The following is a 16,562-nucleotide window of genomic DNA, read 5'->3' on the forward strand; positions in this document are numbered from 1 at the left end:
TAATTGTTATGATCAATGCATCCCCGTTTGGTTGAGGAGCACATCTGGACACCCAACCTGCCCAGGACAGATGGACACCTCGGGAGGGCTCTATTCACATCAACTTCCTAGAGCTAAGGGCATCAAATATGCCTGTCTCAAATTTCTACCGTTGATTGAGTCAAACACAGAGGTCACAGTGGACAACATGTCATTCATGTTCTGTTTTAGCCATCATAGCAATTTTCTTTCCAGGTACTCAGACTGTGACTGCAAATACTCTCAGGGTGCATCTACTCTGCAGCGTTATTTCAGAAGAACAGCCGTTATTCCAAAATAACAATGTGAGCATCTACATAGCAATTCTGTTATTTCAAAATAAATTTGAAATAACGGACGGCTTATTCCGACTTCTGTAAACCTCATTGCATGAGGAATAACACTTATTCTGAAATAGCTATTTTGGATTAGCAGTAATGTGGATACTCCACTGCTGCTTTTTCTAAATAGCTCCTCCTTGGGGCCATTCAAATTAATTGCTTCCCAATGCCTCCTGGGGCTCTAAATTGAGATAGCACGTCCATGTTAGGGGAGCCTGCCTTGGACTAATTTTGAGGCTTACCTGTAGTATAAACGTGCTATTTTGAAATAAACTATTTTGGAGTATTTCTTCCAGAATAGCTTATTCCAAAATTAGTGTGCAGTGTAGACGTACCCTCAGGATCATGAGTAAGAAATAGATTGCATTGCATTTCACCAAATATTTTAGCAAGGGACACCATTCGGATAAACCTGTTTGCCATGCCATGAAACAAGAAATGTGCTCGGTTCCTCTCCAGAGGCAGGCAGAGCTATCAATCCTTTCACCTTCCCTGGTCATTAGGTCCGTTGTATGTATTCCCTTTGGCTCCTGTAATATCCAAAGTTCTGCTCAAGATGAAAAGGACAAAGGCAGAGTCATTCTAATTGTTCCGATCTGGCTCAGAGAGATGGTTTCCTTATCTTACACAGCTGGCCCAATCAATCATTCTCCATACCTTTCCTTATCTTGTATCCTTAGAATGTGAGCAGATGCTTTGCCCCAATTTCTTAAGTCCTTTTCCTCAAAGCATGGCTAGTTGATTGCTCGCATGTTTGGAGACAACCTGTTCACAGGGAGTAAAAAGAAAATGGTTACACAGCAGGAAGCAGTCAGCATGCTGCAGCTTGCAGAAATGGACAAGATTTCACTGCTGGCATGACCTTTCCACTAGCAACCTCATTGCTGTCAAATATACTGTAATAAATTCTAGAACTTTAAAAAAACACTTGGGCTTGTTGCTGTGCTCTGTTATGGTTCACTTAACAGCCATCACAGCCTTTGACTTCCCAATAGAGGATCATTCTATGCTTGCTTACCCAATTACAATGAGATTCCTCAGGAGAGTCCAGAATCTCTTAACACAAGTCAAAAACCCTTCTTCCATTTGTGACCTCAGCTTGGCTCTTAAATAACTTATGTACAGTCCTCCATTTATTGATGAATATGACATTCTTGGTAGCTATCCCATCAGGCCACCAGGCTGGTAAAAATAGAAGCCCTTCTGACATACCCCCCTTTCACTGTATTTTTCAAATATAAAATCACATAGCTGCTCCCCAAATTTCTACCAATCAGAAGATCCCTGACCTTCGTCTTGATGGGACTAGATCTTTCAGAAATCCTCCCAAATTGTGTTGATTGCAGACTGATCAGAAAGGTCTGCAGCCTCTAAACAAAGACTTTTCAAATGGATGTCTGGCTGTTTTAGTTGTTACTATCAGTCTCACAATTTCCAAGCACCTTTGGACAGGGCCATCCCTAGGGGAGTGCAGGGCCCAGAGCAAATCAGCCTGTTTTTCTAATCTGCCTGGGGGTGGATCCACCCAGGCCTCACCTGCACTCCATCTCTTCCATCCCAGTTCCACTCCCTCCCGTGAACATTCTGCTCCCTTGCTCCTCCCCCGCTCAGCGCCTCCTGACATTGCAGAACAGCTGATCCAGGGCAGGCAGTAGGCATGGGAAGGGCGGAGGAGATGCTGATCAATGGGGCCCACCAGCAAGCAGGAGGTCTGGGGTGATAGACAGGCATTGATAGAGGGTGGGTGCTCAGCACCCAATGGACAGCCATTTCTTTCCAGGGGTGCACCAGCCCCAGAACACCCATGGGATTGACCCTTATGATTGCCAGAGACCGAGCCCTGCACGACATACAGAGGGAAGCTCAGGGGCCCACAGCCATTGCCCCCAATTCACTGTACTCTGTCCTTAACATACATGCTCATTTTGCATGGTCTATTTCTATTTCAGCAGCCTTTTTGAAAAAGGTTCCCTTTACTGAAATATGTAGCAGTGTGACTTTGACCTCTGGCCATGCCTTTCTGAGCAGTCTGCAATAACTCTTGACTCTGCTTCTGGAGCTGTGTTTCAGAGGTGACTGGGGGGAGGGGGGTCAAACAGGGTGATGTGATCCCCCCCCTCCCAATTATCACAATGCCCAGGAGCAAAGATGCAACAGCTCCCCCTAGTGGCTGCACTCACAGTCTTCCATGCAGCGCAGGGAGGGAGGAAGCAGCATGGTGACTCTGCAGGTTGAACTCCTTCCCTCCCTTCTCCCTTGCCTCCTGGGGCTACTTCTCCATCCATGCTGCTGCAGACCAAGCACTTCCCACTGCCAGCTTTGTAGACCACCTGCTGATTGGGGTCAGAGGCAACATGTGGGGCAGTCAACTCCACCACATGTTGTTCCCCTCATCCACAGTTACATGTCATCTCTGCTGTGTTTGGCTCTGTTATACTTTATTCAATATGGACTTGACTGAAGCCCTCTCCTCCTTAAGGGGAGCTGCTAAGAAGTCACTTGGAATGGAGCACAGACAGGGTCTCTGCTCAAAGAAGAAAAAGAAATGGTTATTCAGGGCAGTAACTGGTTCTTTGAGAGGTGTTTCCCTATCGGTGCTTCACTATCCACCTTCCTTCCCCTCTGCTTTGGAGTTGTATGCTATGTATGCAGGTGTGGAGCATGAAACTGAATAGCACCTGCACAGACCGAAGAGACACTACTCTGTGAAATCTCCCATCAAGATGTAGAGGGTGCAGGAACGCCTAGAGTACTTCCAAAGAACCAATGTTACTACTTAGGGTGAGAAACCCACAACTTCTTCCTAACCAAAATGTTGATCTTGCACTGAACTCTACGTGGACAGAACACTGGTACTTCAGTGGTTTATGGGGTCCTTCTCAAACAGAACTTTGTGCAGGATTAGGGCCCATTTTAGGCAAGTGGCCAAACAAATAGGTCAAGTCAGTTTACTTGAGCTGTGTCACACTGGTCAAGAAAATATGTTCCCAGTAAAACAGTCTACAGAGAATACCCTTCTTCCAGAGCTTCAGTGTTCATTTCCAAGTCTGTTGATCCCCCTTACTCCTTGTGATGTAGAGTGAGGAAGGCTCCTTTGAAGCATATTAAACTTATATATATATTTAATATTTCTAGATGTCCATAACGCGGAATTTGTTCTGACTGGAGTACTTACTCAAACACTGGATTACGAATCATATCCTTTTTATATGAAAAGCAAGAAGTGCTTCAATGATTGTTGGGAAAGTTCTATAGTTTTGCTAAATGTATTTATATACTAGGAGACAATGGAAGTTACTAGACTAGTCTATGGTTTATGGAGATGTGGGTTCCGTTTAAAATGGAATGACTTCGGTGACTTTTTTCTAGTCAAAGTAGGCACCACCATTACACTCATATGTGTAGTCTCCTCTGTCATAACTATTCTCCTCCGTATTTGTACAGTTGGACCTGTCTAAAGACTTGGGTGGATTTGCAGAAAATACACTTGCAGTTCTTCTTCGAGTGGTTGCTCGTGTCCATTCGAAGTAGGTGTGTGCGCCGCGTGTACCACGTCTTCCGGAGCGTTTTCCCTAGCGGTACTCATAGCGCCGGCGGGGCGCGCCCTGGAGTGGCGCCGCCATGGCGGGGCATAAGTACCCCTGCCGGCGCTGCCCCACCTCAGTTCCTTCTTATCGCCGTGACGGTCGTTGGAGCGTCTCTTTCTCTATCTGCTTAGGCTTAGATAGTTAATGGTTCCCGTTTCTCACATTGTAAATAGTTTGTGTAGTTAGGTAGTTAGGTTCTTTGGTTTTGCTCCTTCCCCCTTGGGGGTAAGGAATGCCAGGTCCGCAAGGCTTCAAGGCGTGCGCTGATTGCGGGAAGTTTATGCCCACGGGCGACCCACACGACAGCTGCCTTAAGTGTCTGGGTGAGGCTCATCTGGCGATTGCCTGCAAAATCTGCAAGTCTTTCAAGCCCCGTACGAGAAAAGAAAGGGTTTCCTGCTTGAAGCTTCTCCTTATGGAGACGGCGCTTCAACCGGTGCCGCCGGACCAGCCCGCGGTGCGCAGCACGCCGGCCTCGGGCATCTATGTCGAGGTCCCGGCACCGGTCTCACTCTCTGCCATCTAAGAGGGTGAAGAAGTCCCGGGGCAGGTCTCCATCAAAGAAACCAGTTTCTGCCGGACACCGCAGCGGCAGTTCACTGTTGCGTGTTTCCCCTCCGGTGCACCGTCGGCACCGAGGGGGCCTGGTTAGTCCCGGTCGCCTGCCCTCTCATCGTCCATCCATGCCGGACACATTTGACCTAATTAGTCTCACGACCTCCCCGCCGTCGTCAGTCGACTCGGACGGGTCGAAGTCGCCCTCGTCGGAGACTCGGAGGGCACCGTCGTCGCCCCTGCATGGCCCAGGTCGGCATGCTAAGGTGGCTTATGCGTCAGGACCACCCCCGGTGGGGTCAGTTCCCACTGCTACTGCGGCACTCTTCACGACGCCGAGTCGTCAGTCTCAGGGAGCTTCAAGTCATGGCAGATCACTGCTTACCGCTGTGCCAGAGCCCCGTTTGGCGGTACCGGTGCCGTACCTCCATGGCCATGTGGCATCCAGTCACTCCCAGGAGTCGGCATCCGTCTCCATGCTGGCACCGGCATCGACCTTGTGGTCTACCCCGGCACTGGGCCTGGGTACCCCTGTGCCGCCTCAGTCGGGCACGACTCAGCCGGCACCGAGCCTGAGCACCTCGGTGCCACAGCTGCTGGCCACTCAACCGGCACCGGGCCTGAGCACCCCGGTACCGCAACTCCAGACAACGCAATCGGCGCCGGGCCTGGGCACCCCGGCACTGTATCTGCCGGCGTCTCAAACGGCACCGGGCCTGGACCACCCCGGTGCCGCGGATATGGCCGCAACTCCTGGCATCGCAACCGACACCGAGCATTAGCGCCTCGGTGCCACAGCTACTGGCAATGCAGCCGGCACCAGGCCTGGGCACCCCAGTGCCGCATCTCCACACGACGCACTCGGCACCGGGCCTAGGCACCCCGGCGCCACAAATACTGGCGTTGCAACCGGCACCGAGCCTGAGCACCTCGGTGCCGCAGCTAGTGGCGTCGCAAACGGCACCGGGCCTGGGTACCCTGGTGCCGCAGCCATTGACGACGCAACCGGCACCGGGCCTCGGCACCCCGGTGCCACAGCTGGCTGCTTCGCACTCGGCAGAATTCGCCGCACTGGGTCTGGGTCCCCCGGTGCCGCAATTACCAACGGCACCAGGCATGGGTTCCCCGGTGCCGCAGACGGCACGTCCTCGCCGTGCTCGTGCGGGCAAACCTGAGTTGATGGCCAGGTTTGCACCACACTCCTCGTCAGCTCCGCCTTGGCCAGAGTCTGATTACTCTTTGGATTCGGACCCGGTGTCAGTACGGTCGGGGTCATCGGGAGCATTCTCGACTCACAGGTCCAGATCCAGACACAGGAGGGACCACAACCAGCAGATGTGGCCCCTGCACCCACAGTGGCCTTTTTGGACCCCCTGGCCTATCATCAGTGGCAGGGTCAGCCGCCACCACCTATGGGGTCGGAGGCTTCAGGGCACCGTTCCCATCCGTTGGTGTCCCTGTCCAGGGCGCCTTCCTCCCCCCTTCGGGTGCCACAACATGATCCTGCGGCACCGCAACCACCGGCACCGGAGACAGGCCCCCCAGAGGCTCAGGCCGTCCAATTAGCCCTGCAGTTGACCACGACCGCTCCTGTGTTGCTTCAGGAGTCGTCGTCGTCGTCGTCCTCCCCCGGCGAGGCACTAGCGGACCCAGCACCTGGTCTGCCATCAATGGATGCCAGGGCACACCAGGATCTCCTGCGGCGCATGGCTTCCAACCTGGGTGTTCCGGTGGAGCCCATAATTGAGGACACCGATCCGATGGCGGCCATCCTCACGGAGGACGCCCCTACGCGGTTCGCCTTACCGCTCAATAAAACTGTTTCCAAAATTACTAATGCCCTGTGGCAAATGCCAGCAACCTTAACCCCTACCCAAAAGCGGGTAGAGAGGCGTTATTTCGTCCCGGGATCCTTGGTCGTGCAGGCTGCGGCCCAGAAAGAAAGGCTTCCCCAGCCCGGGCCTTCCCCAAAGGCAAGGGAGCCTAAGAAGCTGGACCTGTTGGGCCGTAAGGTCTACGCTACAGGTGCTCTACAGCTCCGCATTGCTAACCAGCAGGCGATGCTGAGCAGGTATGCTTTTAACACCTGGCAGGCGGTCGAAAAATTTAGAGACCGATTGGAGGACTGCCAAGAGTTTGCGGCTATGGCTTCCGAGGGTAAAATCATTACACGAACTGCCCTCCAAGCGGCATTGGACACTGTGGACTCGGCACTGTGGTGTCGTTATGCATCGCGGGGCGGGGCTCCACGTCTCTGGGATTCCCTCGGATGTGCAGCACACTAGCCAGGATTTGCTCTTTGAAGGGAAGACTCTGTTCTCGGAGCACACCGATTCCAGGCTCCATACCCTAAAGGACACTAGGTCAACTCTGAAGTCCTTGGGCATACATATGCCGGCCACTCAGCGGCAACAACTGCCTTAGAGGCAGCAGGGTAGAGTGCAGCCCCAAGTCCCCCATGGGGATTTCTGGAGGCGCCGCTTCTGGGCCTCCGGTGGAGGTTCCGGGGCGGCTGCACACCCTCAGGGGCTAGGGGCCGACGTCGTCGCCCTAGGTCAGATCCCTCAGCGGGCAGGTCCCCACGGCCCTCCCCATCAGAGCAAGCCCCAGTTTTGACAGTGTTCGAGAGCCCCGTACCAGTCTGCCACCCTGGCCCCCCGTTTGGGGCTCGGCTATCCCGTTTTGCCCAGGCATGGGCCCTGATAACATCAGATGTCTGGGTCCTGAACATTGTAAATACGGGCTATTCTATCCCATTCCTGGGCCCACCGCCTTCAAAACCCCCTACTCCGTCCTTAGTAAGGGACACCCCTCACGAACACATCCTGTCTCAGGAAGTGGCGGTGATCCTCGAAAAAGGAGCAATAGAGGGGGTGCCTCCGCATTTGCGGGGCAGAGGGTTTTACTCCCGTTACTTTGTTGTTCCGAAACCAAAAGGGGAAGTTCGTCCTATCCTGGACCTGCAATACTTAAACAAGGCGGTTGTAAAACACAAGTTCAGAATGGTGACTTTGGCCTCGGTCATCCCAGTGCTACAACTGGGCGACTGGTACGCGACTCTCTACCTAAAGGATGCCTACTTCCATGTGGCAATCAGGCCCAGTCACAGGAGGTTCCTCTGGTTTATGGTGGGCCGTTGCCATTTTCAGTTTACAGTACTCCCTTTTGGGTTATGTACGGCACCAGGGGTATTTACAAAATGTATGGCTGTGGTTGCCGCCTTTCTGCGCAATCGAGGAGTACATGTGTTCCCGTACGTCGACGATTGGCTAATCCGAGGTCGCTCGTACAAGCAGGTACAAGCTCACGTAACACTCATAAGAGCTCTCTTCTTAAGGTTAGGACTAATGATAAATGTCGAGAAGTCATCCCTGACCCCCTCGCAGAGGATAGAATTTGTGGGAGCCCTCCACGATGCACAGGTGGCAAGAGCGTTCCTTCCCCACAGCAGGTTCCTCTCCATAGTGGAGTTGATCTCAGGGCTAAATCAGTCCCCCATCACGACACCTCGGGTCTGCTCCAGGCTCCTGGGCCATATGGCAGCATGCACATACACGGTGCGCCATGCCAGGATGAGAATGAGACCTCTGCAGGCGTGGTTGGCGAAGGTCTTCTGCCAATCCAAGGGTCTATGGGACTCCATAATTACAGTGCCCCTGGACATTCTGAACTCCCTGCTCTGGTGGACCCAGGAAACCGTGGTGCGCAGCGGGGTTCCCTTCAACGCCCATCCCCCCTCACTGACGCTGGTCACCGATGCGTCCGACCTGGGATGGGGAGCACACCTTGGGTGCCACAGAACTCGGGGCCTCTGGTCCCTTTCCGAACAGACCCTGCACATCAACATCCGGGAATTACGGGCGGTGAGGAGAGCCTGCGAAGCCTTTCTGCCAAGGCTCTCCCACCGCTCGATCCTGGTACCTATGGACAACACTGCAGCGGTTTTCTACCTCAACAAGCAGGGTGGGGCACGTTCGCCGCCCCTCTGCAAGGAGGCCCTGCATCTCTGGCACCTGTGTGTCACGCACAATATCACGCCTCAGGCGGAGTACCTCCCCGGGTGCAAAAACCTGCTAGCAGGCACACTGAGCAGATCCTTTGGAGCCCACGAGTGGTCACTCAAGGACTCTGTCCTCAGGCAGGTTTTCCACAGGTGGGGCTATCCTCTCGTAGACCTGTTCGCCTCGGCACGCAATGCCAAGTGCAGGAACTACTGTTCCCTGCTGGGGCTGGGGAAATTCTCCAGGGGAGACGCCCTAACGACCACGTGGCCAAAGGGCGTTCTCTGTGCTTTTTCCCCGTTTCCCCTAATTTCCAGGGTATTGACCAGAGCGAGAACTTTTCGGTCCTCGATCATCCTCATAGCCCCCAGGTGGCCCAGATAGTTCTGGTTCCCCATCCTGGTGGACATGCTGACCCAAGACCCTATAGCACTCCCTCCAGTTCGGGACCTGCTAACTCAACCCTGGGACGGGGGGTAATGGTTCACCCGGATCTCTGGTCTCTTCACCTAATGGCCGGGTTTATCCGTGGTTGAACCAACCAGAAAGGGAATGTTCCCAACAAGTAAAGATGGTGCTCCTTAGCAGCAGGAAGCCCTCTTCTAGACGGTCGTACGCTGCCAAGTGGCGGCGCTTCTCGTCTTGGGCGTCCCGGAGAGGAGTACACCCGTCCTCGGCCCCTATTCCAACTATTCTCGACTATCTCTTTCATCTCCGATCTAGTGGCCTGTCCTTTTCTTCTATCAAAGTCCATGTGGCATCTCTCTCCGCCTTCCATGTTGGTACGGCAGGAGCCTCTCTTTTTTCTAACCAGGTGGTTAAAAGGTTTCTTACTGGTTTGGAGAAATTGTACCCCTTGGTGAGGGCTCCGCACCCTGTCTGGAACCTCAACCTGGTCCTACACAGGCTTATGTCCCCTCCTTTCGAGCCATTGGCTACATGTTCATTGAAGCACCTTTCATTGAAGGTTGCTTTCATAGTAGCCATTACGTCTGGTAGAAGGGTATCAGAGCTAAGGGCGCTAACTATAGAATCGCCCTACCTTGTTTTTTCGCACGATAACGTAAGGCTACGGCCTCACCCGGCCTTCCTCCCGAAGGTGGTTTCACCTTTTCACCTGTCCCAGGAGATTTATTTACCGGTGTTCTTTCCTAAATCCCATGCCTCCCCTAAGGAGCGCGTACTACACTCCCTGGATGCCAAGCGAGCGCTGGCGTTCTATATTCACCAAACCAAGCCCTTCCGTAAATCCCAACAATTGTTCGTTGCGTTTGGAGATAAGGGGAAAGGTTCACCTATTTCTATGCAAAGGTTATCAAGATGGGTGGTACAATGTATAGCAGAGTGTTATCAACTGGCTGGTGAAACACCACCCAGGGTGAAGGCACACTCTACCAGGGCGCAGGCGTCCTCGGTAGCCTTTGGTGCCCAGGTACCAATCACAGAAATTTGCAGGGCAGCCACCTGGTCTTCCTTTCACACGTTTTAACACACTATGCACTACCTCAGCAGGCCAGGGAGGATGCAAGGGTGGGCTCTGCAGTCCTCGAATCTGTGATGTAAATTTATATATTGGGTTGTCTTTGTTCTTGATTGGTGCCTTGTCAGTGTTGGATTGTTCAAATAAATCTGTTTATTGTTCACCTTTCTTCATGACTCTGGTGGTATGACTGCTCCGACCCCTCCGTGGGGTTAGCTTGGTAGTCACCTACTTTGAATGGACATGAGCAACCACTCGAAGAAGAAAAGAATGGTTACTTACCTGTAACTGTTGTTCTTTGAGATGTGTTGCTCATGTCCATTCGACTCCCACCCTACCTCCCCTTCGTCGGAGTGTCCGGCAAGAAGGAACTGAGGTGGGGCAGCGCCGGCAGGGGTACTTATGCCCCGCCGTGGCGGCGCCACCCCAGGGGGCGCCCCGTCGGCGCTACAGGTACCGCTAGGGAAAACGCTCCGGAAGACGTGGTGCACGCGGCGCGCACACCTACTTCGACTGGACATGAGCAACACATCTCGAAGAACAGTTACAGGTAAGTAACCGTTCTTTTTTCCCATCACTTGACAAATTAATTTGGATTGCCCTGAGGCAGAGAACCCAGTGGGGGTATGTCTACACTACCACCCTAGTTCGAACTAGGGTGGTTAATGTAGGCAACCGAAGTTGCAAATGAAACCTGGGATTTGAATTTCCTGGGCTTCATTTGCATCTTGCCGGGCGCCGCCATTTTTAAATCCCCGCTAGTTCGGACTCCGTGCCTGCGGCTACACGCAGCACGGAGTAGGTAGTTCGGATTAGGCTTCCTACCGTTACGGAGTCCAAACTAGCGGGGATTTAAAAATGGCGGCACCCGGCAAGATGCAAATGAAGCCCGGGAAATTCAAATCCTGGGTTTCATTTGCAACTTCGGTTGCCTACATTAACCACCCTAGTTCGAACTATGGTGGTAGTGTAGACATACCCTGGAGGAGTTGAGTTGGGGAGTGATCTGAATGAATAATTTTAAAATATTAGATTTTATCCTGATTATTGAAACTACACATCTAAATTGAAATCATGTATCAAAGATGAATAAAGAAGGCACTACATAAATATGATGTAATTTATTATGCAGGGAAACCCTAAATATTTGTGGTTTGTTTGAAGTATAGAAAAGATTTACTCTGAATGTAACAATAGCAACATTTTAAGCAAAAATGTAAATGCTATCTGTTTCTGTTTTCTTTCAGTGGCAAATAGCTCTTTAGTTCAGATTGGTGTAAACCCTGTAAGATAGAACTAATATTCGTATTATAGCACTAGTACTCACTTAAGAAAAGCAAGTATTTTATTTCTTTGAGTTAATGTTTTGTGTTTGTTTATTCTGCACTGATTTCTCAAAGTTGTTTTCCCTTAACAAACGTACATATAAATTTACTTGATGGATAGTAAAATGCCTTATTGCTTCAGAGTCCTTGGAGCATTACATTTAGTTGTTCCAGCTGCCGTGCAAAGTAACTGATACTTCCTGTGGGTGCTGTTTTCCAACTGTGTTCCTTGGGGTGATGAGCAGTTCAAAGCAGGAAAGCAAAAATAAACTGCATCTTTTTTAGGATGTGTAATTTTATTATGAGGAAACATAATTTACTATGTTTTATATTATGCTACTGTTTTTAAAAAGCCCATTTTAGATATAATTAGTTTGCTAGTTTTTAAACATTTTAACTATGGTACTCCAAACTAAAGGAAAATTTGTATGTAAAAATAAAAATAAAAAGAGTTTGCCGCTTCTTAAATTATGGATGTTGAAGATTGAAAATGTTTTGTACTTTATTTTTATTTCTTACACACTGTTTTCTTTTATATTGGTATTTGCCCAAGTTTTAAATAAATGTATTATAAATGTTTTATTCTAAAATTTAGTGGTGTTTTTTTTAATGTTGTGCATATATGGCTTTCTGGTAAAAGAAAATTTATCATTTTTCCAAGTGGTGTAAGATTTTACGTTTATATATTGGGTATGTTAATATATAAAAGCTGAGAAAATTAAAGGGAAAGTCTTTAACATATATAAATGTGTTCCTTCCAATACATTTATACACTTGGAGGAGAGAGTGACTACAGCTCACACACTCGTAAGTCTGTTGCAATAACTTTCTTCTGTATAATTTTATGAAATAAATATTTTTTAAAATCTCTCAAATTATTTTAATTTGTATTTTATCAAAAGTGAACTGTTCTTGCTGTGCGCGTGCCATTATGTCTAATTTATCTGTATAGGTTCCTACTTCTGATCAACATGTAGATAAAAAACCCACTCTGAAAGGACCTACATTTTGCTTAGGCAGGAATGTTAAACACTTTAAGGGAGGGGCATTCTATTTGATTGTGAAGCACCATGCACACTGAGTCTAATCTAGTGTAACTCTTGCATTGAAGTGTGTTCTGTGAATTGCTCAAAAATGTTTGAACTTAATCTACATTTTATTAGGCTCTATATTCTTTCTTAGACACACTTATAGAGAAGATTTTGCAAGATAGTAATATCAAAAACTGAGCAAAGCTTATCTTCAGTTTGTCCATAGAAAACTCCATTTATATCACACTAGTTAATTTATGTAATTCTTTAAAATGATGTAAAATTATTTTAGAGAATACATAAAAGCTCCTTGTGATACTTGACTTCTTTCTCTATTGCTTCCCTTCTGGGAATGTTTTAAAGTGAGGCATATGGTTAAGTACTTTGCTGAATTAAGCATTTTTATCCTCATTTCATACAATACAGTCTATTTACCAATGATCTTGGAGCTGGGTAAAATTTTGTGCTCATAATTTTACTAATAATTTTTCATGACACTTTTTGCTAATTCTAGAGATATCTATTGCAGTTGTTGATGATGAAACATTTATGTATTATTCCCCAAAGAAAGCAAGAGTATGGATTACGACATAACCAGCCCATTATTTTGAATGGGCTTGGTAATGAGGACACTCCACTTATTATTTTGAAATAGGGACGTTCTTTCAAAATAACTATCTAGTGTAGACCAGTACCTGGAAAGAGGTAGAAAGGGAGTGGAATTAAGCCAGGATCAAATTGTGAAAATCTCCAAAGTTTCACCTTTTTGGTACACCAAAATAGGATGCCACTCAGCAAGTTGTGCAACTATTCACAATATGACCATCCCTTTTTCTTGCAGTGCTTGATCAGCAGTGGAGTAATTCTCATTGTTGACCTTTAAAATATCAACCTTCACTGTATTTTCTATTTTTAATTTTAAGATTTTGGGAGTCAGAGAAGAGAGGTGGAAAAAATGCAGAAGTCAAATAGTGAGATATTTCTTGATGGGTTACTGTTTTCAGTCAAGCAATAAGGAATTTTGGTTGTGGGTTGGTAGTTTTTCAAATAGACATTATTACAGGCACAAGAGCAAACTATCCTACTGCATAGGAAAGACAGGAAGTATGGCAAGAGATCACTGGCTTAACCAGGAGATCATCAATGATCTGTAACTCAAAGAAGAGTCCTACATGAAGTAGAAACTAGGACAAATTACAAAAGATGAATATAAATGAACAAGACAAGCATATAGGGACAAAATTAAAAAGGCAAAGGCATATAACAAGATTATACTAGCTAAAGCAGTGGTTCCAAACTTTTCAGCATCACGCCCCTTTTTGATTTTTGAGAAACCCTCACACCTCCCCACCTCTTCTTTACCGTCATCCAAACCCCCCTTTTAACAAAAAATTTAATTTGTAATTTAAAATTAAAAATAAACACAAAAACCTTGGTATATAATTTATTTAAAATTAAAAATAAGCACACAAATTTAATAAAAATGTAATTTAACATAAAAAATAGCAGAAACAAAATGCATTTAATATGAAGGATGATGCTGCATTTTCTTCACGAGTTGGGAAATCCTAGGTTTGAAATGAAGGAATGAGGGATTTGGGTGTGGGAAGGGGTGAGTGGTGCAAGCTCTGGGAAGGAATTTGGGTGCAGGAGGAGGTGGAGAAGGGGCTGCTGGCTCAGGGAGGGGGATCTATGCTGAAGAGTGTCGGGGTCAGGTGGAGGGTTGGGGTGCTGAGCAAACCACAGGCTTGTGGTTGTGAGGATACAGGAGTTCAGGTTGAGGTATATGAGTGGCTCAGAGCAGGGGGGTAGGGAGTATGATGGGCACAGAACACAGATTTTCAGTGTGTGGATTGTGTAGTAGTGTTGTGGCTGAAGACAGGATGTGAGAAGCTCATGAGAGGGGGTGTTATTGATAGGCTCAGGTTTGGGGGGGGTGTAGGGATGAAGGGGTGTTATGATGCTGCGGCCAGATGGGGGCTTGTTGGCCAGGCTTCATTCTTAAATAAAATATGTCCAACACAAACATTTCAGCATTGTCTTTGAAAAATCACGGAAGATGAGAGAGATTTCCAGAGAACAGGAAGAGGCCAAATACAGTGTCAATCTATAAAAAGGGGAATAAGGTCAACCCAGAGAATTTACAAGACCATTCATTATACACTTCAGTACCCAGAAAGATAATGGAGCAAATAATCATGCAATAAGTTTGAAAACAGCTAGAAAATAATGAGGGTGTAAGAAGCAGTCAACATGGATTTGTCAAGAACAAATCATGTCAGATCAATTTAGTAGCTTTTTTAATAGTGTAATAAGCTCTGTGGATGGGGAGAAGTGGTAGATGTGGTATATCGTGACAAGGCTATGACTATACATACAGGGCTTCAGCAGTGCAGCTCTAGCGACACAGGTGTGCAGCTGCACCATATTTGATGAAGATGCTCTACACCAACAGGCAAGAGTTGTTCTGGGAGCATAAAAACTGACCTCTGTGAGTGGAGTAAGTTTTGTCAGTGGGAGAAGCTCTTTTACCAACATAGCGCTGTGCACATAAACACTTCTCAGTATAACTTATGTCTCTGAGGGGGGGTGGAATATCTACACCCCTGAGCAACATAAATTTTGCTGACCTAAGCTGTAGTGTAGGCTTTTCTCACATGACCTTTTCATAAACAAACTAGGAGATTAAGCCTAGATAGTTACTCTAAGATCGGTGCCAACTGGTTGGAAAACTGTTCCCAGCGAGTAATTATCACTGGTTCACAGTCAAGCTGGGAGTGCATATCAAGTGAGGTCATGCAGGAATCTGTCCGAAAGGACAGATCTGTTCTGTTCAATATTTTCATCAATGATTTAGATAATGGCATAGACCTCCAGATCATCTGCTAGAAGTGGGCCTCATCCTCCTTGATTGGATCCACCTCGTCATCTCCAGCCTGATCCTGGCCTGCATATTTATACCTGCCGCTGGAAATTTCCACTACATGCATCTGACGAAGTGGGTCTTTGCCCATGAAAGCTTATGTTCCTACACTTCAGTTAGTCTATAAGGTGCCACGTCCCAATCTAGACGCTCTTTTCCGGAAATGCTTTTAACAGAAATCGTTTCCGTTAAAAGCATTTCCGGCAATTCATGCCAGTCTAGACATAGCCAAGAAGTAATTCTTCCATTCCACTCTGTGCTGATAATGCCTCAGCTGGTGTATTGTGTCCAGTTCTGGACAATACATTAAGAAATATTTGGACAAATTGGAGAAAGTTTAGAAGAAAGCAACAAATTATTAAAGGTCTAGAATGGGTCAGCGACCTGAAGTGACGGGCCAAGACTTCACCCTCCTGCCCTGGGCTTCGCCGCTCTCACAGCAGAGGGGGCAGGGCTCTCGCCAATGTGTGCTTCACTTGGTCTCTTGCCCTGGGCTCCAGTCCAGCTTTTCCTGTGAGGAGGGGAGGAGCAGCGCACACATGCTTCCCCAGAAGCAGCACAGAGCTTCACACACACACACACACACCCACAGGAAGTGGGTACTAGCTCTAATCTTGCAGGAGGTACGATGCTGGGTCGCCAGCACAGGCTGGGGTAAGGTTGGCTGGGGGTGGAATTCAGGGAAATCAGCAAGGTGAAGGTGGGCAATTGGGTGATCCCAGGGTGTCAAGCCCTGCTGATAGGGTCCAGTGGGGATCCATTCTATGGCACCCTCGGGCCAATGCGACTTTGGGACAGGACCCCCCTCCCCCCCATGTTTCCCTCTGCCTTCAGCCGCCCCTGCCCAGCCTCAGAGCCACAGCCCAGGCAGCAGTCACCCTCTAGAGTGGGCCTGGGGGTGATGATGCTGCTGGCTGGGCATGACTTCAGCACCATCTTTAGCCCACCTGCTAGGGGCCTACGAGGCAGAAAGGGAGACTGCAAGGCTGGGGCTGTGTAACAGGGCAGAGAGCAGCAGGCTGGAGGAGGCGGGGACGGGACTCCCAGGCAGAAGAGAAGGCAGCTCTGCATCCTCCCTCCTCCAAAGCAGGAAAACCACATCCCAGAACAAGCCCCTTTCTTCCCCGCAGCTGCCACACCCCCAGCCCAGTCCGCACCTGGAAACCACCTCAAGGGCACCCCACTCCCCCACACAGCCTAGCCACCCTTCATAGCAGCCTCAGTCCCCGGAGCAGCCCTGTTGTTCTGGCATGTCTCAACTTGTCCTCTACTTCAGGAATCTGTCTCCTTCACAGCCACTT

At 48.7% G+C, this 16,562-nt stretch overlaps 1 protein-coding gene across 1 annotated transcript in view; it reads left to right on the plus strand.

The window, feature by feature from the left end:
• Positions 1 to 11,561, plus strand: part of PAXIP1 (PAX interacting protein 1) — a 101,683-nt gene extending 90,122 nt beyond the window's left edge. Inside the window, exons 20-21 of the mRNA XM_075922770.2 lie at positions 3,495 to 3,554; positions 11,405 to 11,561. Coding sequence (XP_075778885.1) covers positions 3,495 to 3,554; positions 11,405 to 11,421 — 77 coding nt within the window. The 3' untranslated portion in view covers positions 11,422 to 11,561. The remainder of the gene's footprint in view (positions 1 to 3,494; positions 3,555 to 11,404) is intronic.
• The last annotated feature ends 5,001 nt before the right edge of the window (positions 11,562 to 16,562 follow it).

Source organism: Pelodiscus sinensis, chromosome 2, assembly GCF_052426305.1.
Source record: "Pelodiscus sinensis isolate ZL-2025 chromosome 2, ASM5242630v1, whole genome shotgun sequence".
Taxonomy (NCBI): domain Eukaryota; kingdom Metazoa; phylum Chordata; order Testudines; family Trionychidae; genus Pelodiscus; species Pelodiscus sinensis.